The following is a 25718-nucleotide window of genomic DNA, read 5'->3' as shown; positions in this document are numbered from 1 at the left end:
TCTGTGCTGCTTGACGAAGTGCAAGAAGTATGAATGCCCTGACTTCTGCAGAGGCCACATCACTGTAAATGCTGCGCGGTCAATGCAGATGTCGGTTAGACCATACAGCACCTTTTAGTCTACAGTCCTTGACCTCAAGCTGTTTGCAGTAAATAGCCTATAAGCCATGTGATGACTGAGGTGAAATATTATGAACTAAAGTGCACATGTACTTGTTGTTCCAGACTGACTTGTCTATACAAACTGGGTCAGAGTATACTTCTGTTTAGGAGTGCAATTAACCACATACCCCTCATTAACCCTTTGTTAACTTGTCATTTGAAACAGACTTGAGTATATACCTGTTTTTAGAGAGACAGTAAACCTAGGCTAGAACAAGGACAGTTTAATATTTACCTTACTGAGGTGATGTAGATGGAATAAAGACATTACTTTCTACTCTATTCTTGTTAACACACTGTTCTTTCTGAACAAGTCTGCTCTGCGCTTGAAAGATATTGATCATGAATAGGGGATTTGATGTCTGTAATAAGCAGTACCGTATTTAAAAGACAGCGCGCATTTTATAACATTTTCATTTATTGACACCGTTTGAGCAATGATGCCAATCAATAACATTGTATAGAGTTCCCAATAAATTACGAGAGGGGCTTTGTCATCAACCCTAAAAGTTCTATAAAGGCGCAATAATGGCAGCCATGTTGGTCAGGGAGAAATCCAAACCACTCTAATTGGAATGATTGGCAGTAGGGGCATAATCCTGATTTTACTTATACAGGAAAATAAAAGTAAGGCATATGTGATATCAAAAATTGTATAATAGAATTCTTGTCAACCTAAAATATTGTCCTAATTATAAGTACAGTTTATATGAGTTTTATTCAAATGTTCTGTATAAATAGCCTCTAAAATATATGTAAACTGACCATAAATGTCTCAAGTTGGCTTTTCTTGGAAAGTGGTGAGTGCTATTATACGATAGTATATCAGTACTTGTTGCATTTACAACTTGTCTAAGTTCTATCATCAACTGATTTCAGCCAGTTGGCAGTTAATTTGAAAAATTCATAAAATTATTCCTCTAAAACAGACTGGCTAGTTAGCTAACAAACATGCAGTGCAGATACATTCTTAAAATGTATTATTTGAACCAATATTTTATCACAGCACTGGCAAAGCATGGTTGACCAACTCCCTGGCAGAAATGGCTGACCTTTATCCCATCGCAGGCAAAGTCAAAATTGGCTATATCGTAAAAATGAATGAAAACAAAAATTGGGTTTTAATTAAAGGTTAAACATAAGGTTAGCAGTGTGGTTAAGTTTAAAATCACATTTTAATAAAAGACATTGTAGAAATGGGCGGGGCTTATGACTTTGTGGCTGTGGTAACGATCCCATAAGAAGGTTTATGTCCTTTCTAGTACCGGTATTCTAATTCCTAATTCTATGTAACATCCTTTCTCGTCAGTGTAAACGGAAGTGAAGTGAACAGTGCCGAAGATCATTTTCCACGTTAGCGTTTTTATTGTTGTTATTTAGACGCGTATTTACTGGCAGAGCATCACATACGTACCCCCATGCAGTCTTTAATTCGTGTTGGAGAGACAGGACTTGGTTCATAGATGTTAACTAGGTAACACGAGCGAGCTGCTAACAATGGCTAACTGTATGGTTTTTCACACTCAAATAGCCTCCATCATGGAGGTGCTAGCGAATGCAGCTGTGGCAGATATCTGTAAACTCGTAGACGACGACTATGCAGTGTTTCGTTTGGAAATAACTCAAAGCCAGAAAGAAAACAGGACATTGCGGAGGAAACTACAGCTACAGGAACTGAAAGTGTCACGGGAGCGCGCAGAGAGGACAATGCGAGAGCGCGTCCTCGCCAGTCGTCCCAGTAGTGTCAAGATCCTCGACCGATACAGAGGAATGGCAAGAGGTACGTTTCGCAGAAGGCCGATGCTGCGCGATCTTAGGCGTTCATATGTAAGGTAGCTCCACTGGTGGAAAAAGTACCCAGTTGTCATACTTGAGCAAAAGTAAAGATACCTTATTAGAAAATGACTCAAGTAAAAGTCACCCAGTAAAATACTACTTGAGTAAGTCTTAAAGTATTTGGTTTTAAATATACTTAAGTATCAAAAGTAAATCTAATTGCCAAAATATACTAAAGTATGAAAAGTAAAAGTATAAATAATTTCAATTTTCTTATATTAAGCAAACCAGACTGCACGTTTTCTTATTTTAATGTAGGGATAGCCCTGTGGCACACTCCAACATAATTTACAAACGAAGCATGTGTGTTTACTGAGTCCTCCAGATCAGAGGCAGTAAGATGACCAGAGACGTTCTCTTGATAAGTGCTTGAATTGGATCATTTTCCTGTCCTGCTAAGCATTGAAAATGTGACGAGTACTTTTGGGTGTCATGGAAAATGTATGGAGTAAAAAGTACATACTTTTCTTTAGGAATGTAGTGAAGTAAAAGTACAAGTTGTCAAAAATAAAAATAGTAAAGTAAAGATACTCAAAAAAACGACTTAAGTACTTTACACCACTGAGTAGCTCAGTGCCTGTCACCGCGGTTTCCCTCTGCACATGTGTTAAGATGCAGATTGTAACACCAGATGTGATTTAAGCAACAACAAAAATAATGGTATGCAGGCATTATACTGGGAGTTACAGGTTTGCCTATACAAAGCATAGCTAGAGATTTTCCAGCTAACCTGGTATTGGCAATACTATCTTCATTCTCAACTGGTGGAAACAGGAGTCTCCTAAAATGTTTGTGTCCAGTGACAGAGGCTCCGTTTGAATGTAGAAAATGCTCCATTATTAAAAATAAATTAATGTTTTGCTCCATTTTGTAATCTAACAATGTGTGCGCCGCCATCTTGTCTATTTCAATTTGCTCTCATTGATGAGACAGGTGTCTGTCATCATGACATGCAGCACTTTGGGGTGGATCCACACCTGTCTCGATCAAGGAGAGAAGATTTGAAATACACAAGTTGTTGGGGTACACATTCTTGGATTAGTTCATGGAGTACTTCATGGAGTCTTTATTTGACACATTTTCTAAATTCAAACGGACCCCCTGCCACTGGACACTGACATTTTATGACACTATTTCCACAAATCGAGAACGAAGATAGTATTGCCAATACCAGCTTAGTTGGAACATCTCTGCAGACATGTTGTTTAGCCAGACCTGTAACTCCCAGTACAATGGCTACCAAAATGTTTGGGTTAAATCACATTATCTGGTGTTACAATCTGTAACTAATAATTCCCCTGATTACTTAGCCATCTTGGGCAAAGACACCATATTCTATCTAGATAATTGATTTACTGCATTTCCTATGATTTACTCAATTAAAACAATGTGATACATGGAACATAATCGGCATGGCCGATTTAATTAGGGCCGATTTCAAGTTTTCATAACAATCGGTAATCAGCCTTTTTTGATGCCGATTATGGCCGATTACATTGCAATCCACGAGGAAACTGTGTGGCAGGCTGACCACCTGTTACGCGAGTGCAGCGTCAAAAGGACCTTGTGGCTGCAAGGAGCCAAGGTAAGTTGCTAGCTAGCATTAAACTTCTAAAAAACAATCAATCTTCACATAATCACTAGTTAACTACACATGGTTGATGATATTACTAGGTTAACTAGCTTGTCCTGCGTTGCATATAATCAATGCGGTGCCTGTTAATTTATCATCGAATTACAGCCTACTTAAACATCGCCAAACAGCTGATGATTTAACAAAAGCGCATTCGAAAAAAGCACAATCGTTGCACAAATGTACCTAACCATAAACATCAATGCCTTTCTTAAAATCAATACAGAGAAGTATATTTTTTTAAACCTGCATATTTAGTAAAAATAAATGCATTTTAGCAAGCAATATTAACTAGGGAAATTGTGTCACTTCTCTTGCATTCAGTGCAAGCAGTCAGGGTATATGCAACAGTTTGGGCCGCCTGGCTCGTTGCGAACTGTGTTTCTTCCTAATAAAGACCGTAATTAATTTGCCAGAATTTTACATAATTATGACATAACATTGAAGGTTGTGCAATGTAACAGCAATATTTAGACTTAAGGTTGCCACCCGTTCGATAAAATACGGAACGGTTCCGTATTTCACTGAAAGAATAAACATTTTGTTTTCGAAATGATAGTTTCCGGATTTGACCATATTAATGACCAAAGGCTCGTATTTCTGTGTTTATTATAATTAAGTCTATGATTTGATATTTGATAGAGCAGTCTGACTGAGCGGTGGTAGGCAGCAGCAGGCTCGTAAGCATTCATTCAAACACAACTTTTCTGCGTTTGCCAGCAGCTCTTAGCATTGCTTGAAGCACAGCGCTGTTTATGACTTCAAGCCTATCAACTCCCGAGATTAGGCTGGCAATACTATAGTGCCTATAAGAACATCCAATAGTCAAATGTACGGTATATGAAATACAAATAGTACAGAGAGAAATAGTGGACGCGTCATAATTCCTATAACTACAACCTAAAACTTGTTAACTGGGAATATAAGAAGAACTGGGAATATTGAACCACCAGCTTTCATATGTTCTCATGTTCTGAGCAAGGAACTTAAACGTTAGCTTTTTGACATGGCATATATTGCACTTTTACTTCTCCAACACTGTGTTTTTGCATTATTTAAACCAAATTGAACATGTTTCATTATTTATTTGAAACTAAATAGATTTTATGTATTATATTAAGTTAAAAAAGTGTTCATTGTTCATTCAGTATTGTTGTAAATGTCATTATTACAAATATATATAGATGTATATAAATCGGCCGATTAATCTGTAATTGCTTTTTTTGGTCCTCCAATAATCGGTATCGCCGTTGAAAAATCATAATCGGTCGACCTCTACAATCAATAAATAGTATATCAATAAGTTATGAGAAGTGTTACCTTACATCCTTCCCAATTCTAGACAGTGTCAAAACCGTCAATAGTGTACAATATAGTGTTGAGCATTGACGGTACCTAACCATCTCTTTTTCCCCAATCACTCTCTCAGGTGAAGGACATCTCACTGGAGGCCACAGGAGCTTTGTGAAGCCAGCGGGACACAATACATTGAGAGATGACCAACCAATCACTGTTGATGAGGGGAGTGGAACCTCAACCCAGCACGTTACCGTGATGGAGGTTAGTGTAATAGTGTTGCATAAAATATGAGTTACTTTGTAAATCAAATGTGGGCCATTTATTTCAGAATGGCTCGCCTCAGCTATTCACTTGCTTACATTTACATCCTAATGTATCTGCCATATGGCTTGTAAGACTTCCCTATGACATTGTTATTAAATTCTAATCATGTACTGGTAATAACATCCTATCTTATTGTGTCAGTCTGCAGATACAGAGGCTGCAGGTCCTAGAGTAAAGCAGGAGAGGTCTGAAAGAAAGGAGGACCTACAGCATAGCATAAACATCCAGACTGGAACGGCTGGAGCGCCCCCTATAGCATCGGAGGACTCCACCACCGCCCCAGCGCAGCCCAGAGCCGGCTCAGAGTATTTACCGGTATTTCACCAGATCCAGAGGACGGTTCATTCCTGTGTAGATGGTGACGCACTAGTCACTGGCGTTGATGAACCATCATGTTCTTACAGTACAGAGATGGACCCTGGCAACATGCCCTTGGGTTTAGAGACACAGACTGATCTGTCTAAAGGGGAATGGAACCGGTACAGTAGTAGTATATACTCTGAAGGGTGCCTAGATAAAAAAGGGGAGTGTCTGGTTGTAGATGAGGTAATTGTGAAAGTGGAGGGCGACGCTTCTCCCATATGGGAGGCAGATCGTCTCCTAGGAGACGGACACTCACAGGGCAGAGATTTCTTAGATTACAGGGAAAGCTTAGAAACAAATCCAAATGTTGCGACCCACTCCCCTTTACACATTCTCAGGGATCGCGACCCAGTGTCCACGTCGATGGGGCCTTCTGATTCACACGCCCACGTCCTTTTCAATCAGGTATTGAACTCAAACGACATGGCTAGAGCCCAGGCTCAGGGAGGGGGAGCCACATCAGGCAATAATAAAGAGAAACGGTTCCTCTGCATGTTCTGCAACAAAGGCTTCAGCTGCCCCCAGAAGGTGGAGATCCACCAGAGGGTCCACACAGGGGAGAAACCCTACAGCTGTGCCCAATGTCACATGCGCTTCGCTGAGGCTGGCAGCCTGAAGAGGCACCAGAGGGTCCACACAGGGGAGAAACCCTACAGCTGCCCCCAGTGTGAGAAGAGGTTCTCCCACCAGCACCATCTGAAGAGGCACTTGAAGGTCCACACGGAATAGAGGCCGTTTGCCTGTAAGCACTCTCGGAAGAGGTTCTCAGAGAGGAGCTTCCTCAGGATACACCAGCAGAAAAACGATTCCACTCGATAACATAGAAAGTAAGCATTCCATTCAATGGCTTCTGACATTTAGATCAAACCCTGCCCTAAAGATAGATCAATTTCCACAACATCAAAGAGCGTTGAAGTGCAAGGCCAAGACATTTTGGGATATATGCGCCTAAAAAGTCTTAAAATAATTTAGCCTACGCAGTATAGACGCTATGTTCACAAATGCCTATTTCATTACTTCCATTCAACTACTATTTCTTCTTCAATAATCACTTTTATAAAAAAAAAATTAACACTTTTTCTCCCCAATTTCGTGGAATCCAATTACAGTCTTGTCCCATTGCTGCAACTTCCGCACGGACATGGGAGAGGCGAAGGTCGAGAGCTGTGCGTCCTCCGAAACACAATCCAGCCGAGCCGCACTGCTTCTTGACACAATGCTGCTTAACCCGGAAGCCAGCCACACCAATGTGTCGGAGGAAACATCGTACACCTGGCGACTGTGTCAGCATGCATTGTGCCCAGCCCGCCACAGGACTCGCTAGAGCGCGATGGGACAAGAACATCCCTGCCGGCCAAACCCTCCCCTAACCCGGACGACGCTGAGCTAATTGTGCGCCGCCCCATGGGTCTCCCAGTCGCGGCCGGCTGCGACAGAGCCTGGACTCAAACCAGGATCGCTTGTGGCACAGCTAGCACTGCGATGCAGTGCCTTGGACGACTGCGCCACTCGGGAGGCCATCAATGAACACTTTTAATGAGAACATTTATGCAGTTCATCAAGTTCATGCAGATTTGTTGTCGAGACATGTATGTGTGGTTTTCATATGGTGTATTTAAAACGTGTTTGTTTAATAAACAGAAAATTTGACTTTTCAGACTTTCCCTGCAGGCCCATGTTGACTCCAATGCTTCCCACAGTTGTGTCAAGTTGGCTGGATGGTCTTTGGGTGGTGGACCATTCTTGATACACACAGGAAACTGTTAAACGTGACAAACCCAGTAGTGTTGCAGTTCTTGACACAAACCGGTGCGTCTTTCACCTACTACCATACCCAGTTCAAAGGAACTTATCTTTTGTGTTGCCCATTCACCCTCTGAATGGCACACATGCACAATCCATGTCTCAAGGCTTAAAAATCCTTCTTCAACCAGTCTCCTCCCCTTTATCTACACTGATTTAAAGTGGATTTAACAAGTGACATTAATAAGGGATCATAGCTTTCACCTGGATTCACCTGGTCAGTCTGCCAATTAGTACACTTAGTGTATATGATCTTCTGTACAATTTGTGTTTACAGTCTGCAGGCCATGAGGACCTGCTGATATCCAGTCTTGTTGGCGGGAGAGAGTGGACCTCTGAGGTGGCTGGTCATAAGCCATGGCCCCGGATCAGAACCCTGAATCAGGAGCCGTTGTGCTTCCGGAGTCGGAATCAGGACCAAACCACAAGGGACAGAGACTCCACCACCACACAGCACATAATCCCACCAACACCCAAACAATGGCTCGAGGTCAAGGGGGTCAGACTAACCACCTGAGGGTGGTGGCTCCTCCTTCTACCTCCTCTGGTGTGTTTGGGTCACAATGTGGGAGGCCAAAGCCGTACGCTTGCTCCACGTGTGGTAAGCGCTTCACTAAGGCAAAATGTGAAGTAGCACCAGACAGGACAGGCCCTGCAGACTGTTACAAAAGCTTCTCCTTCCTGAGTAGCTATATAAGATATAGAAATGTCCACAATGGGGAGACATCCTAGCGGTATAGTTATCATGTGAAGTGTCTTGAGGTAAGAGGCTAATCAACCACATTAACTCTAAGTTTTCATTTGAAACAGGCTTGTAAAATAAGTACCGGTTTTTAGGGAGACAGTAAATCTAGGCTAGAACAAGGACTGTTGCATATTTACTTACTGAGGTGATGTAATAGTCATTCATTCTATTATTTTCTACTCTATTCTTACTAACACTATTCTTTCTAAACAAGTCTGCTCTCAGCTTGAAAGATACTGATCATTGGAGGTTTGATGTGTAACTTAATAAACAGTACGGTATTTCAAAGAACCACACCCTTTGAGCTGACGCCAACCAATAAGATATTTTCTCTTCAGTGTAAACGGAAGTGGGCAAAATTCTGCTTGACAGGAGAGCCACCAGACAGCTGAGATGCAGGTAAGCACTGGACTTCAGCAAGAAGGGTGAGAGTCATGACGCGGAAGAATGGCGCCAATCTCAAACCTACGTCTTCCGAATATAAATCTAGTGTTGGTTTTTCGTATTAAACAACTACTGAGGCTGATTTCCTTACGTCTTAAGTTGAAGAGAGTGAGGAACAAGTATTTTTTTTAAAATGGAGGAGCGGCTTCAGAGCCACAAGTTGCGGCTGCTGCTGTGTTTGTGGAGCATGAGGAAAAAAAGCTGAGTTGGGGACGAGAAATCTGCAACCTGTCCACGATCAATTCTTTGTTGATTGGAGTACGAATCAAGGGAAAAGTCGACCATGGGGTTTTGTCTGACCCGTATGATATCTCGGAGTGGGTGGAGAGTAAGCGAGGGAAAGTGTATTCAGTCAAGGTTGTGAGGAGTGACTTCCTTATCATAGGGTGTACCCCCATCTGCCGGAGGGATTGAGCTTTGCGCTTGGTTCGACTGGGGTCACGAGAAGTAACGCGCTTTAGCCAACGGAACAGAGCTGCTCTCAAGGGAGTGTCTTTGGCCATAAAGACAATTAACATTACAATTGTAGGCTATAACAAATGTGCATTGTCATGCAGTAACAGAATGCTACAGTAATTGAGAATGCAAATCATTAATGATTACTTACACTGAACAAAATATAAATGTAACAATTTCACTAAGTTACGGTTCATATAAGGAAATCAGTCAATTGAAATAAATTAATTAGGCCCAGATCTTTGCTCATGACTTGGAATACAGATATGCATCTGTTGGTCACAGATACCTTTAAAAAAAATGGTAAGGCCTCCCGAGTGGCACAGCGGTTTAACAAGCTGTAGACCTTAATCATTGCGCCCACACTGCTTGCGACCTCAACAAGCGTTTGCTTAGCCAGGCGCTAAAATGTGTTCTATTTGTGACGCATAATGTGCTGCAAGTCCCGCCTCTCCTCAATGGTTTTTAGGAGCATATACCCACGTGGGTGATTGAAAGATGAACTGAGGTCCACACTCCAGTCCAGTTGTTGGTGGTAATGCACCTTAAAATTGGTTGCCAACTAACTGCCATATGAAGTCCGAAGAAGAAGCCTGAAGGAAGAGAGATGACTTGAAACAAACTCTGTTTACCCTTTTATCTGTGGATTAATTGTCGGAGTAGAGGACCTTGTGCATTTTTAGGTAAAATAACAACCCAATGTTTATATCCCAGGACAAATGATCTAGCAACAGCAATCTAGCTAGTTAAATTGCCATACATGTTTAATGCTTTTGACCTATCCCCAAATTAATACAGTTGGTTCAGAGTTCATTTTGATATTTCAACCAGCGTGTCCTGATCGTGTCTGGTGTGGGTGGACAAAATCAACATGCGCTCGAGCAGTCTGGTTAGCAGTCTGGTTAGCACTGAAGTGCTTGAGGCGTCACTACAGATCCAGGTTAGATCCCGGGCTGTGTCGCAGCCGGCCGCGACCGGGGGGCACATTTGGCCCAGCGTCGTCAGGGTTAGGGGAGGGTTTGGCCCACCGGGATGTCCTTGTCCCATCTCGCGCTAGCGACTCCTGCGCATAGAGTTTATCAGGCTGTTGATTGTGTTCTGTGGAATGTTGTCCCTCTTCAATGACCATGCGAAGTTTCTGGATATTGGCGGGAACTGGAACACACTGTCGTACATGTCGATCCAGAGCATCCCAAACTTGTTCAATGGGTGAAATTTCTGGTGAATATGCAGGCCATGGAAGAATGTGGACATTTTCAGCATCGAGAAATTGTGTACAGATCCTTGCAACTTGGGGCCGTGCATTATCATGCTGAAACATGAGGTGATGGCGGCGGATGAATGGCACGACAATGGGCCTCAGGATCTCGTCACGGTATCTCTGTGCATTCAAATTGCCATCGATAAAAAGCAATTGTGTTCGTTGTCTGTAGCTTATGCCTGCCCATACCATAACCCCACCGCCACAATGGGTCACTTTGTTCACAACGTTGACATCAGCAAACCACTCGCCTACACGACGCCATACGTCTGCCATCTGTCCGGTAGAGTTGAAATCGGGATTCATCTGTGAAGAGCACACTTCTCCAGTGTGCCAGTGGCCATTGAAGGTTAGCATTTTCCCACTGAAGTCGGTTACAGCGCCGAACTGCACTCTGGTCAAGACCCTGATGAGAACGATGAGCTTCCCTGAGACGGTTTCTGACAGTTTGTGCAGTAATTATTCTGTTGTGCAAACACACAGTTTCATCAGCTGTCTGGGTAGCTGGTGGACACCTTAACCATTACACCAAGAGGTTATAAGTCTAGAGCAGAACATGTTACATGTGAGTCTCAGCATTTAATAATTTTTCAGACATTTTTGTAAAAAAAAAAAAAAAGACCTGGCCCCAGGCCCCTTCTGGATCAGCCCTTCTCTCACAAACACCGCTCTAGCTCAGCCCTTGTTAATCACACAGACAAATGGTTGGTACCAGCAGATGCAAAAGAAATAGAATCCAACTGTAAAACCGAGAAGTATGTAGCTCAAACGCACAGTGGGCGTGTCCGAATACCCATACTTGTGTCCTAAATAGTACTGTTTGAGTATATGAAAAAAAAAAAAATGTTGTATTGTGACATTTAGAAAATTGACTGTACTTTTAATGTCATACTCATTTTGGCTTTGACAACAGCTGATAATCAGATATGGGGATGTGCTACCGAAGTTAACCAATAACGCAAAACAACCCAATCGCGCATGACGCATTCTCATTATGCGAAAATAGGACATTTTTATAGTATGTGAATTTTCTAAAATCGGGTGTGGTTTAAATGTCAGGCTGTTATACTAATTTCAGCTTTCCATCTATACTTAACAAAAATATAAATGCAACATGCAACAATTTGAGACTTTGAGTTCAAATCACATTTTGTCACATGCCCCGAATACAACAGGTGTAGACCTTACAGTGAAATGCTTACTTACAAGCCCTTAACCAGCAATGCAGTTTTAGTTCATATAAGGAAATCAGTGAATTGAAATACCTGAATTAGTCCCTAATCTATGGATTTCACATGACTGGGCAGGGGCGCAGCCATGGGAATGAGTTTAACCCCAACAAAAGAGCTTTATTACAGACAGAAATACCCCCCACCCCAGATGTGGAGGTCCTGGGCTGGTGTGGTTACACGTGGTCTGAAGTTGTGAGGCCAGTTGGATGTCCTGCCAAATTCTCTAAAACGATGGTGGCAGCTTATGGTCGAGAAATGAACATTGACTTCTCTGGCAACAGCTCTGGTGGACATTACTGCAGTCAGCATGCCAATTACATGCTCCCTCAACTTGAGACATCTGTGGCATTGTGCAAACTGCACATTTTAGAGTGGCCTTTTATTGGCCCCAGCACAAGGTGCACCTGTGTAATGATCATGCTGTTCAATCAGATTCTTGAAATGCCATACTGGCCGGTGGATGGATTATCATGACAAAGGATAAAATGCTCACTAACAGGGATGTAAACAAATTTGTGCACAAAATTTGAGAGAAATCATTTGTATACGTATGTAACATTTCTGGGATCTTTTATTTCAGTTCATGAAACATGGGACCAGCACTTTATGTTTTGTTTATATTTTTTGTTCAGTGTAGTTGAATTTCATGCACACTTTTCCACAATACATTGGAAATTATGCCTTCTCCCTACAGTTTTCAGCGATTAACTTTGCCCACGACTGGCTCATGCGACTCTGTGTTTGAATGTAAATAATCATTGCTTGCGATACGGCTATGGAAACAATTGGCCCTCATCTTTATTCAAAACATATGGGCCTTCTTTCATCGTGAAAGAATCCTTCAAATAAAAAATATACGCTTACTGTAATTAGCAGTTTTGCACAGATCCATACAACTGTGACTTTATGACCAACATTATCCTATTTATACTTTAGTAAATCTCGACACTAGAATTAATGTTTCTAACTCATATCGATGCCACACAGGCTGTTTAAAACCAGATCATTTGGTTCTAAGGGGCAGATGACATTTATTTTAACCACATACTCTTTAAGCTACGAGGCCAACCAATAAGATCCTTTCTCTTCAGTAAAGGAGAGGCCAAGGGCTTAATAAGAAGTGATTTTTATTTATTTTTAAATGGCAGGAGTTGTGGAACAGGGAGGAGAAGGGAAGACACCTGTATAAGATCCAGGAAAAGGTGGGGGAGGTCCTCAGGTCAAGAGAAGGAAGGAAAGTCTAATCACAAGGCTGAGACTCATAAGACTCAACAGCACTTTGAAATCAGTAGGGAAACATCCAACTGGAAAGTGTAATCACTGCCAGGAGATGGAGACAGTGGAACGCGTTCCATTTCAGTGGCAGCGATATGGGAGGCAAAGATACAATTTGCTATTAGGAATAATGGTATTGAGGAGTTAAATATATTTAAAAAAAAATTAAACCTTACGCTGATATTGTATTAATTTATGTATTCCGTTTCCTTGGGGAGAAGGCAGGGTTTGATTGGGTAGAGTTCAACTTCAGACACGTTCCCTGTCGCTGGTTCACATTCCAGTCCAGTTGGTGGAGGTAATGCATGACTAAAGTTGATTGCCAACCGCCATTTAAAACCACAGAAGTGTAAACGGAAGTGAACAGTGACCAAGAACAACTTCAACGTTAGCGGTTTTATTAGTTATATATATTAATTAACACACGACCTCAAAACATGACTTAACTACACAGCATTACATACTTATCCCAGGTAGTCTTTAATTCGTGTCGGAGACAGGACTTGGGTGATACATCTGTTATCTAGGTAACGCTAACTAGCTGCTAACTATGGTTTTTCACACTCAAATAGCCTTCATTATGGAGGTGCTAGCGAATGCAGCCGTGGCAGAGATCTGTAAACTCGTAGACGACGACTATGCAGTGTTTCGTTTGGAAATAACTCAAAGCCAGAAATAAAACAGGGCATTGCAGAGGAAACTACAGAAACTCGAATTGAAGGTGGAGCGTGCAGAGAGGAGAGCGCGTCCTTACCAGTCGTCCCAGTAGTGTCAAGATCCTCGACCGATATACAGGAATGGCAAGAGGTACATTTTGCAGAGGTTGAGGGGCCTTTCGCCCCGTTCACATATGCAGATTTTTGACTTTAGATGTCTTAATCACATGTAGTATGCTATAGTTCTCCTGATTACTTGGCAAACTTGCTGAAAGACACTCACATTCTAACCAGATAATAGATTTCCTATTATTTACTCTTTGAAAACATGAGCATTGACAGCAGAGTACCTAACCACCTATTTCCCCCAATCACTCTCTCAGGTGAAGGACATCTCACTGGAGGCCACAGAAGCTTTGTGAAGCCAGTGGGACACAATACATGGCGCGATGACCAACCAATCACTGTTGAGGGGAGTGGAACCTCAACCCAGCACGTTATTGTGATAGAGGTTAGTGTAATAGTATTACATCAAAATTACAGTACATCAAATGTGGCCAGTTCATTTCAGAAAGGCTCCCTTCCGCTATTCACCTGCTTACATGTACATCCTCATTTATCTGCTTGTGAGACTTTCCAACGACATAGTTTTCCAATTCTACTCATGTACCGGTAATAACCTCCTCTCTTCTTGTGTCAGTCTGCAGAGGCTGCAGGTCCTGGGGTGAAGCAGGAGACGTCTGAAAGAGAGGAGGACCGACGGCACAGCAGAGACATCCAGACTGGAGAAGCTCCTGGAGTGGTGCTCCCTGTAGCCACTGGGGACCTCGCCAACGTGCCCCAGGCCAGGTCCCGATGCAGCATCACGGAGGTCAGTTTAATGCCGAACGTGGTCCTCAAGTCAGAGACGGACACCAAGACTTTAACTGTAAAACACAGGCTCTTACACAAAGGATCTGACCACAGATCAGACCCAGAGAGGCTGGGGTTGGGGACACTGGGCTGTCCTCCTGCTCCTGGTTCAGAGTATTTACCTGTATTTCAACAGAGCCAGAAGACAGTTTATTCCCGTGGAGATGTTGTGGTGATGCGTTAGACACTGGTGGTGATGATCTGTCTTGTTCTTACACTACAGAGATGGATCCTGGCAACATGCCCTTGGGTTTAGAGACCCATACTGATCTGTCTAGAGAGGAATGGAACCGGTACAGTAGTAGTGTGTACTCTGAAGGGTGCCTAGATAAGAAAGGTGAGGTTATAGTCGTAGATAGTGACTGTGAAAGTTGAAGGTGATTCTCCTCTGACATGGAATCAGACGAGACTCACTTAGGGGAAGGACACTAACAAGGCAAACATTTCTTAGACTACAGGGAAAACTTAGAGACAAATCAGGATGTTGCATCCCACTTCCTTTTACACACGCTCAGAGGTCGCAACACAGTGTCCACATCAATAGGGCCTTCCGACTCACATGACTGCGATCAGTTATTGAACTCAAAGGGCCAAGGCTCAGGGAGAGGGAGCAACATCAGGCAGTAGTAAAGAGAAACGGTTCCTCTGCATGTTCTGTAACAAAGGCTTCTGCTGACCCCAGAAGGTGAAGATCCATCAGAGGGTTCACACAGGGGAGAAATCCTACATCTGCCCGTAGTGTGAGAAGAGGTTCTCCTACCAGAACCAGCTGAAGATGCACCTGAAGGTCCACATTGGAGGAAGACTGTTTGCCTGTATCTGAGAGGAGCTATCTCAGGATACACCAGCAGAAAAAACATTCCACTCTATAACATAGAAAGTAACCATTCCACTCGATAGCTTCTGATGTTAAATCAAACCCTGCATTAAGGACACAGATAACTTTTCATTGTTGTCAGCATAAAAGATCCACAGATGCATTTGGAATAACGAGAGTAACAGATTTCAGTGTTGAATATTCCTGGTAGAATATTGCATCCAGGCATTGTAGGCTATGTGATGTTCACAAATGCCTATTTCATTACTTCCATTCAACTACTTAATTTTTTCCCCCAAGACACTTTTAATGAGAAATTATGCAGTTTATCAAGTTAATGCAGATTTTTAGTTGAGACATTACATTTTATATTTACATTTGAGTCATTTTGCATTCGCTTTTATCCAGAGCGACTTACAATTAGTCTTACAAAAGCTGGGTGCGACAACCACACAACATAGTTGTAGCACGTTGGGGGGGATGGATTCATTTAAGATACTCTTTGAAGAGGTAGGATCTCAGATGTCTTCGGAAGATGGGCAGAGACTTTGCTGTCCTAGCTTCAGCATTAAGCTGGTTCCACCATTGGGGTACCTTAACAGAGAAGAGCTTTGACTGGGTTGAGCAGATGTGGCCAAGAGACCAGAGGTGGTAGAACGGAGTGCTCGGGTTGGGGGTGTGTAGGGTTTGAGTTTTGCTGAGGTATGGAGGGGCATTTCCCATTGCTGCTCCATAGGCAACCAATATGGTATTGTAGTGGATGCGAGCTTCTACTGGATGCCAGTGGAGCGTGTCGAGGAACGTGGTGACATGGAAGAACTTGGGAAGGTTGAACACCAGACGGGCTGCGGCGTTCTGGATAAGTTGCAGGGGTTTGATGGCACAAGCAGGGAGCCCATCCAACAGAGAGTTGCAGTAGTCTAGACTGGAGATGACAAGAGCCTGGATTAGGACCTGCGCCACTTTCTGTCCGAGGAAGGGTCGTACTCTAGGGATGTTGTGGAGCATGAACCTGCAGGAGCGAGTCACTGCTTTGATTTTTGCGGAGAATGACAGGGTGTTGTCAAGGGTCACACCAAGGTTCTTTGCACTCTGTGAGAGGGACACCATGGAGTTGTCAACTGTGATGGAGAGGTCTTGGAGCAGGCAGGCCTTCCCCGGGAAGATGGGCAGCTCTGTTCTGTCGAGATTGAGCTTGAGGTGTTGGGCTGACATCCAAGCTGAGATATCTGCCAGGCATGCAGAGATGCATACCTGTGTGTGGTTTTCATATGGTGTATTTAAGTTGTTTATGTTTAATAAACACAAAATGGGACTTTTCATTCTAGACTTTCATTGACTCTCTTTAGTATACATCACACCTAATCTCATCTTATTCTGCACATGACAGCGGGTTATAACCAGTATATACCTACACATATCCACACACTAACAAACACCTGCTGTACACGTCAAAATAGTTTAGTCCGGTTTGTCTGATGACTTTTGACTTATCATAGCTGACTCCTATTTATCCACAATATCATATGTATGTCCACCATGATGGATGTAACAACAATGAAGTCATTCTGTAACTACAGTATAGGACTCAAACGTAGTGGGGACGGGTAAACACTCCATGTTGAAAGTGGGTTTATTATCTCTGTGTATGTACCTGAGGGTGTATATATCTGTATCACCTGTCTCTTACAGGAGGAAGAGAGTCCAGAGGTGCTGCTGGTGAAGGAGGGGTGTGAGGAGGGTCTGGGGAACCCTGAGGGGACCATGGTCATGGAGGACAACCAGACTACACCTCCTCCTGAACCCACAGAGGAACCAGCTGAGCAGCACAGGACCACACACAGTCTCACTGAGGTGAGTCCACTGTGAACTACTGTCTGTATGGTGTTAGGTCAGGGCATGTATCCACAGAGTGGGAGTGCTGATCTGGATCAGTTTTGTCTTTGTAGATCATAATGAATGACTATATAGGCAGATGGGGACCTGATCCTAGATCAGCACTCTTACTCTGATGCTTTGTGAATACGGCCCAGGTCTTGACCATGCCTTTGAATTATAAAACTATTAAAGAGTGTCAAGTGATCAAATTAACTAACATGTTTGCATAATACTCATAGCAGTCCCTCATTGCCCAATCAGAAGATGCTTCATAGCTGGGTGCTCATATCAGATATCTTGATCCAACATCCTCTCACTCTGTATCTCTTATAGTCAGTAGACATGGAGGATGGGATGCCTGATCTGCTGCTAGTCAAAGAGGAGACAATAGAAGATGGACCAGAGAGCATTGATCTGCTGAGTGGACTAAAGATGGGGGAGCAAGGTAAGGGAGAAATACATACAGTGCCTTTAGTAAGTATTCATACCCCTTGACTTATCCACATTTGTTGTGTTAGTCTGAATTCAAAATGTATTAAATAAATAACAAATCCTCACCCATTTACACACAATACCTCATAATGACAAAGTGAAAACATGTTTTTAGACATAAAAAAATGAAATTCAGAAATATCTAAGTCGCATAAATATTCACACTCCTGTGTCAATACATCCTAGAATCACCTTTGGCAGAAATTACAGCCGTGAGTCTGTCTGGGTAAGTCCTGCTGAAAAGTGAATTTGTCTCCCAATGTCGGTTGGAAAGCAGACTGAACCAGGTTTTCCTCTAGGATTTTGACTATGGATTTATTCTCTAGGATCTATTCCATTTATTTTCATTACCAAAAAAACTCCCTAGTCCTTGCGGATGACAAGCATACCAATAACATGATGCAGCCACCACCATGCTTGAAAATATGAAGAGTGGTACTGGATCCGCCACAAACATAACACTTTGTATTCAGGACATAGTTAATTTCTTTGCCATATTTTTTGCAGTTTTAATTTAGTACCTTGTTGCAAACAGGATGCATGTTTTTCTTATGTTTATTTTTTGGGTGGGAGGTACTTTTTTAAAACACATTTTTCGTGATATCCAATTGTCCCATCGCTGCAACTCCTGTATGGACTCGGGAGAGGCAAAGGTCGCGAGCCATGTGTCCTCCGAAACACGACCCCGCCAAGCCGCACTGCTTCTTGACACACTGCTCACTTAACCCGGAAGCCAGCCACACCAATATGTCAGAGGAAACACTGTACAGCTGGCGACCGAAGTCAGAGTGCCTACGCCCGGCCACAAGGAGTCGCTGGAGCGCGATAGGACAAGGACATCCCAGCCGGCCAAACCCTCCCCTAACCCGGACGACGCTGGGCCAATTGTGCGCCGCAGCCCGGGATCGAACCCGGATCTGTAGTGACGCCTCTAGCACTGTGATGCAGTGCATTAGACTGCTGCACCACTCGGGAGGCCCTACAGGATGCATGTTTTGGAATATTTGTATTCTGTACAGGCTTCCTTCTCACTCTGTCATTTAGGTTGGTATTGTGGAGTAACAACAATGTTGTTGATTCATACTTAGTTTAGTTTAACGGCTGTGACAGGAGAAAACTGTTTTAAAGTCACTGTTGGCATCATGGTGGAAATCTCCTGAGTGGTTTCCTTCCTCTCCGCAACCAAGTTAGGAAGGACACCTGTATCTTTGTAGTGACTGGGTGTATTGATACAACATCCGATGTGTAATTAATAACTTCACGATGCTCAAAGGGATATTCAATGTCTGCTTTTTTGTTTATCCATCTACCAATAGGTGCCCTTCTTTGCGAGGCATTGGAAAACCTCCCTGGTCTTTGTGGTTGAATCTGTGTTTGAAATTCACTGCTCGACTGAGGGACCTTTTAATTATCTGTATGTGTGGGATACAGAGATGAGTCATGTTAAACACGTATTTCACACAGTGAGTCCAAGCAACTTATGATGTGACTTGTTAAGCACATTTTTACTCCTGAACTTACTTAGGTTTGCCATAAAAAAAGGGTTGTGTACTTATTAATTCAAGATATTTCAGCTTTAAATATTTTATGAATTTGTAAAAATGTCTAAACTTAATTCCACTTTGACATTATGGGGTATTGTGTGTAGGTCTTAAAATGTGGAAAAAGTCAAGAGGTGTGAATACCCTCTGAAGGTACTGTATAGCCTACATACTGTAGAGTAATAGATATTCAATGGGAATAGTGATGCACCTGGCTATTGTTTGTTCCTCATTCATGAAATCAATAAAATGTATGTTTACATAGAAAAACACACATTATAACGTATGAACTTGACTCAAAAAAACAATGACTCATCAATGACCCAAGTCCAGCTCAGATTATCCCTACCATTCTGTCACTGAGTTGTCGGAGTGCTGCTGCAAAAGTACATTGTCAGCCATAATGTAAGTAACTTAATGTATGTCCCTCTAACTGCCCTGAATGCCTCTGTTGATCCTACAGCTGTTGTTTGCAGTAATCGTGTGCCTATGAACGAGAGTTCTACTCTTAGCACTGAGCCCTAGTAGGCGGTACACTGTGCGCATCCCACCCTGCACTTTCAACTCAAACAGAAATAACATTGTCATGTTTACTTCTGATCAGCTTCCCATTAAAGCAATAAAAACTATTAAGCATCCCAGAAAAGTGCTGAAAATAGCCCACATTAAGAAACAAGGTTCATGAAATCAATAACTTGCTAGTAACAGATTACATTCATATTCTGACTCTGAAACGCACTTAGATAAAACCTTTGATAATAGTGGCGGCAATACATGGTTATAACATCTACAGAAAAGACAGAAATGCCAACGGAAGCGGTGTTGTGGTCTATATTCAGAACCACATTCCTGTAGAGCTTAGAGAGGATCTCATATTGAATACTGTTGAAGTAATGTGGCTACAGGTTCATCTGCCTCACCTAAAGGCCATTCTTGTGAGAAGCTAACAGTCAATATCAGGATAATGTGTGTGAAATGCTTTATAATGTATGTGATATCAACAGGGAGGTATATTTTCTCTGAATTTCTATATTGACTAGCTTTCATCAGGCTGCCCACTCAAGAAAAAGCTTCAAACTGTAACCAGTGCCTGCCATTAGTCAATCTACCAGGGTAGTTACAAACAGCACAGGAATGAAATCCTCAACATATATTGATCACATCTTTACTAATGCTGCCGAAATTAGCTTGAAAGCAGTATACAAATCCATCGGACGTAGTGATCACAATATAGTAGCCATATCTAGGAAAACCAAAGTTCCAAAGGTTGGGCCTAATATAGTGTATAAGAGGTCATACAATAAGTTTTGTAGTGATTTGTATGTTGTTGATATAAATAATATTTACTGGTCTATAGTGTGTAATGAGGAGCAACCAGACACTGTACTTGACACATTTATGAAATTGCTTATTCCATTTACTAATAAGCATGCATCCATTAAGAAAATTACTTCACTGTTGAATTCCCTTGGATTGATGAGGAATTAAACATTTTTATGGTTTTGAGGGATGAGGCGAAAGGAATGGCAAATAAGTTTGGCTGCACAACCGATTGGCAAACATACTGCAAATGTGACTAAACTGAATAAAAATAAGAAACTATACTATGAAACAAAGATGAATGATAGTAAAATGCTTTGGAGCACCTCCTTAAATAAAATGTTGGGCAAAAAGGGTAACTCAGATCAATCATTAATTGAATCAGATGGCTCATTCATTACAAAACCCACTGATATTGCCAACTACTTGAATGATTTTTTCATTGGCCATAAATGTACACGGAGAGCTAACATTAATGATATGCATGTCAATCTCTCATGGCTCAAAGTGGAGGAGAGATTAACTTCATCACTACTTGTTTTTGTAAGAAAAGTTGCCAACCTGAAAGCACCGAGCTGTCTGTTTTAAACTACTAGCACACAGCTAGGACACCCATGCATACCCCACAAGACATGCCACCAGAGGTCTCTTCACAGTTCCAAAGTCCAGAACAGACTAGGGGAGGTGCACAGTACTACATAGAGCCATGACAACATGGAACTCTATTCCACGTCAGGTAACTGATGCAAGCAGTAGAAAAAAACAGATAAATACACCTTATGGAACAGTGGGGACAAGTGAAGAGACACACACACACGCTAGCACATGCACTCTACACACACATACATTGTAATATTGTTGTATGGTGGTATTATACATTTTGCATTGTAGGTATGTAGCGGTGTAATAATGTTATATGATGTACTGTTTTAGCTTTTGTTTTGTGTGTGATGTAAGTGCCTTAATGTGTTTGGACCCCAGGAAGAGCAGCAGCTAATGGGGATCCCTAATAAATACATATGTTGAGTTCTCTACCATGTTTGTGAAGTCTACTTTGTAACCTCTTCCTGCAGGTGGTTGGCTGGAGGCTAACACAGGAGACTGGGCAGCCATCTTGGATTCCCAGACACAGACAGGTGCAGCCCAGGGGACAACATCACTGAGCAGGTCAGGAACAGAGATGACATTGTGGAGGTCAGTGGATGGGACAGCGTCCTCAACTCTGGGCTGGGGAACAACACTGTTAACCACAACCATAAACAGACAGTCGAACACAGAACAACAACCGAACAAAGTCTCCATGACAACAGACTGGCTGAGACCAGGGCGAGGCTTAGATTTGGTCTGTGGGGACGGTGAGGTGTCCGTATGACAAACTGACAACAGACAGACTCGGCTAGCGATGCGCCATCCTGCTCCTATAGTTGTGATTCAGAGAGACTGATGGCACCTCAGGTTAACCCCCTAACAGGTGCTGCCTTCAGCCTGCCTTCTATAGGATCTATCAACTGGAACATGGACCCTGTGACAACACAGACACTCCCTGGCCTTCATCCTCCTCACACTCTCCTAATGTTAAACCAGATCTCAGACAATGCCAGTGCCTCAACACTAAATAGCTACACCAGCCCATTGACAAATGACAGTAGTAGTGACGCTATCAGTAGATCCGGTGGCAAAGAGAAGCGCTTCCCGTGTTCATTCTGTGGGAAAACTTTCAGTTTCCCCAAACAGGTGGAGATCCACCAGAGGGTTCACACAGGGGAGAAGCCATTTGGCTGCCACCTGTGCAAGTCCAGTTTTTCACACTCGTCCAACCTGAAGAGGCACCAGAGAGTCCACACAAGAGTGAAATTCTAGAGCTCCCCCAGTGTGAGAAGTGGTTCTCGCACTAGCTGAAGATCCACACGAAAGAGCCCGTTCGCCTGTACTCACTGCGAGAAGAAGTTCTCAGAGAGGAGCTACCTCAGGATACACCAGCAGAAAATGCACACGGCCCATGTGTAGTGTCATGTAATGTAGTATTCGTTATTTTGATGTTAATTCTGTTTGTTTTGGATGTAGTGGGAAACTGGATGAGGTGAACTGAGGAAAGAATGAGTATGATGAGACAGAGTAGATGATATGGTGATGGTTGGTGTGATGGTGTCTGTAAAAATGCTTCACTGATGAAGTGACAACCTTGTCCAGTTGTTTGATGCCAGTCTTTTATATTGAGAAAATGAGTGCCTTAATTTGTTTACTTGACATGTAGTAGTGAAGCAGTGTAATGCAATGCTGAACCTTTTCCAAAGTATTCAAAAATGTATTTTGTCAAAGGTAGGGTACCAGATTTTCAGAAAAGGTAGTTACCATAGTGAGAAAAGTTATTCTTATTGTCACATGTTGCTTTGTACAATTAAAGTTCTGTACTTCACTATGTGAGTGTATGACCATTTAGTTGAAATTAAATACAACATTTACTATTCTGACTGACTAGGCTATGTTTGTATCATTGCAGGGACTGAGTTTTCCTTATCTCAGTCTAACCAAAACATTATACTTAATTCTTGAGTCAACACATGTAATTTTTTAAATAATAAACTCCAATGGCTCCATATTGTTAGGTACTTGAATCACAGTGTTAGAGGCTTGACTGGTTAACATTTTATAATGTCATGTTTCTGTGTGTACAGCAAAGAGCTTCTTATATAAACCTTTATAGTTTTCTGTTCAATTTGTGTTTACAGTCTGCAGTCCATGAGGACCTGCTGATAACTGGTGTTCCTGGCGGGAGAGACCGGACCCTTGAGGCGGCTGGTCACAAACCCTGGCCCCGGATCAGGAGCCGTCACACTTCCTTCGCGAGTCGGAACCAGGACCCAAACGCAATCGACAGAGACCCCACCACCACACAGAATACAACCAGTGAACAGGTGGACTGAACAACCTCAGTCCTGGTGGTCATCAGATAGACAGAGGCTCCAGTCAGGGATCCAGTCTGCAGCCCAGACCCTTCTCTTCACAGTCTCAGTGCAGGGATGAAGCAGGGCCTGGGGCTGATAGAGATAGACCCTCCTGTTCCTATGATACAAACACCACAGTATCCATGATGAACAGAGCAGGTCACCCTGGGCTTCAGCCTTCACAGAGAGTGGTGGGAGACCACCCTGATGGGAGTCTAACAGGAAGTCTTTCTCCTTCAAGATCTCCTCTAATGCCTGGCGACTGGGTTCATAGAAGGTCTGGGTCTAGCCTTCCTCAGCTGCCTCATGGTTATCCCACCAATACAGACAGGGTCAGGATGGGCTTTCACCATGATAGGTACCTAGCCTATAACACTGAAGACAATCCCAACAACACCCAAACAATGGCTAGAGGTCAAGCAGGGAGCTCAATGACTAAGGGAGCTCAAAGGGTGGTGGCTCCTGCTTCTACCTCCTCTGGTGTCATTGGGTCACAACGTGGGAGGCCGAGCATTAGGACGGACGCCGACAAGCCATACGCCTGCCCCACGTGTGGGAAGTGCTTCGCTGAGGCGAACTATGTGAAGAAGCACCAAACTGTTCATACCAAGGAGAGGCCTTTCAAGTGCAAACTATGTTACAAGAGCTTCTCCTTCCAGAGTAACCTTATCAAACATAGGAGTGTCCACAATGGGGAGAAATCATATCAGGGTGGCCTGAGATGTACACAGGGGATATCTGAGAACCATTCTTTAGCTGACATATTATGCGAAGTGTCTTGGGGTAAGATTTTTTTTGATTGCTAAGTCCCTCATTTAAACAGGATCGGTGTCCCCCCTGCGTGACGGGTGAGCTAATGTGATTAGCATGAGGTTGTAAGTAACAAGAACCTGTCCTAGGACATCTGATATGGGCAGAAAGCTTGTTTTCTTGTTAGTCTAGCTGCACTGTCCAATTTACAGTAGCTATTACTGTAAAAGAATACCATGCTATTGTTTGAGGAGAGTGCACAGTTATGAACTTGAAAATGTATTAACAAACCATTTGGGCAGACTTGATACAGCATTTGGCAGAAATGCAATGGTTCATTGGATCAGTCTAAAACTTTGCACATACACTGCCATCTAGTGACCAACATTTAAATTGCGCCTAAACTGGAATAGTACATTATGGCCTTTCCGTTGCATTTCAAAGATGATGAAAAATAAAATGGATGTATTTTTCTTTGTATTATCTTTTACCAGATCTAATGTGTTATTCTCCTACATTAATTTCACATTGACACAAACTTAAGTGTTTCCTTTCAAATGGTATCAAGAATATGCATATACTTGCTTCAGGCAGTTAGATTTTGGTATGTCATTTTAAGCGAAAATTGGAGGAGAAAAAAAAGGGTCGGATCCAAATTTTTTACTCCTGAACTTATTTAGGCTTGCCATGGGTTGAATACTTATTGACAGTACATTTCTGCTTATCATTTTTAATATGTAAACATTTCTAAAACCATAATTCCACTTTGACATTATGGGGTATTGTGTGTAGGTCAGTGGCACAAAATCTCAAATAAATACATTTCAAATTCAGGCTGTAACACAACAAAATGTGGAAAAAGTAAAGCGGTGTGAATACTTTCTCTTTAGGCACTGTACAACCCTGCCATTAGTTGAAGACAGCCAATACAACAGTTTCAGAAAAGTAGTCACTTCCTGATATTTTAAATAAGTAGTTGCTTTCTGAGATATGTATTCAAATAGTTTTAAAAAGTTGTCATTTTTTGGGATCTGTATTCAAATAAGTGTAGTCATCTCCAAAGTAACTTTTTTCCTCTGACAAATAGTTACTTTCGGGAAACAAAGTTACTTTCTACAAAGCATAGTTAAAACTATTAGTTATCCCAGATCTGTATGCTACTTGTCTTGCACAACTAAATTTGTCACTTTACACATTTATTTTGCGATCCACCCCTGTAAACGTAATTTGCCTGATGACGCACAAGTGGAGAAGGTGAGTTGCATTTAAAACAAGCGCATTTTCGTTCACGTTCCCTCTACTCAATTACCTTTTTCAAAAGGAGGCGAGGGAGGCCAGAGGACGCAGAAGTTGAGCAATGCCAAATGAGAAAAGGCTATGATAAGTATCTTTCAAGCTCAGTACAGACATTACCTAAAAAGAATGGCTGGCTTTATCCCAACGGTGGAAAGGACAGAAACCTACAGGTTCGAAGAAAGCCAATTTTTATTTTGAATGGTAAACAAGCAAAATAAAAAGTCTAAATATCAAAATGACAACATTCTAATTTATTAACAGATTTGATCACCTTTATTT

General features: G+C 42.3%; 2 protein-coding genes across 4 annotated transcripts; both read left to right on the top strand.

Moving 5' to 3' along the window:
• The first annotated feature begins 1277 nt into the window (after nucleotides 1-1277).
• LOC106602470 (uncharacterized) lies at nucleotides 1278-7292 on the top strand. 2 transcript variants are annotated; one of them, XR_014391968.1, is made up of 4 exons: nucleotides 1278-3582; nucleotides 5060-5190; nucleotides 5395-6443; nucleotides 6726-7292. XR_014391968.1 is itself a non-coding variant. In XM_082973869.1 (3 exons), the coding sequence occupies exons 2-3, from the start codon at nucleotides 5185-5187 to the stop codon at nucleotides 6343-6345; spliced, it is 957 nt and encodes a 318-aa protein (XP_082829995.1). In that variant the 5' UTR covers nucleotides 1421-3582; nucleotides 5060-5184; the 3' UTR covers nucleotides 6346-7292. The 2 variants fall into 2 exon arrangements, 1 of the variants encoding a protein (XP_082829995.1); XM_082973869.1 differs by having other exon boundaries at nucleotides 1421-3582; nucleotides 5395-7292.
• A 1253-nt stretch (nucleotides 7293-8545) lies between these two features.
• Nucleotides 8546-24623, top strand: LOC106602476 (uncharacterized). Of its 2 annotated transcripts, XM_045717592.2 has the most exons (7): nucleotides 8546-13639; nucleotides 13872-13999; nucleotides 14189-14359; nucleotides 16910-17071; nucleotides 17429-17540; nucleotides 21522-21615; nucleotides 23178-24623. In XM_045717592.2, exons 1-7 carry the CDS (start codon nucleotides 13630-13632, stop codon nucleotides 23200-23202), a joined length of 702 nt encoding a protein of 233 aa, XP_045573548.1. In that variant the 5' UTR covers nucleotides 8546-13629; the 3' UTR covers nucleotides 23203-24623. The 2 variants fall into 2 exon arrangements, with proteins under 2 accessions (XP_045573548.1, XP_014050623.2); XM_014195148.3 differs by lacking the exon at nucleotides 23178-24623 and having other exon boundaries at nucleotides 21522-22919.
• The last annotated feature ends 1095 nt before the right edge of the window (nucleotides 24624-25718 follow it).

Source organism: Salmo salar, chromosome 04, assembly GCF_965601325.2.
Source record: "Salmo salar chromosome 04, fSalSal1, whole genome shotgun sequence".
NCBI classification, from domain to species: Eukaryota; Metazoa; Chordata; class Actinopteri; order Salmoniformes; family Salmonidae; genus Salmo; species Salmo salar.
The sequence above is the reverse complement of the archived record's forward strand: the minus strand, read 5'-3'. Positions and strand labels throughout refer to the sequence as shown.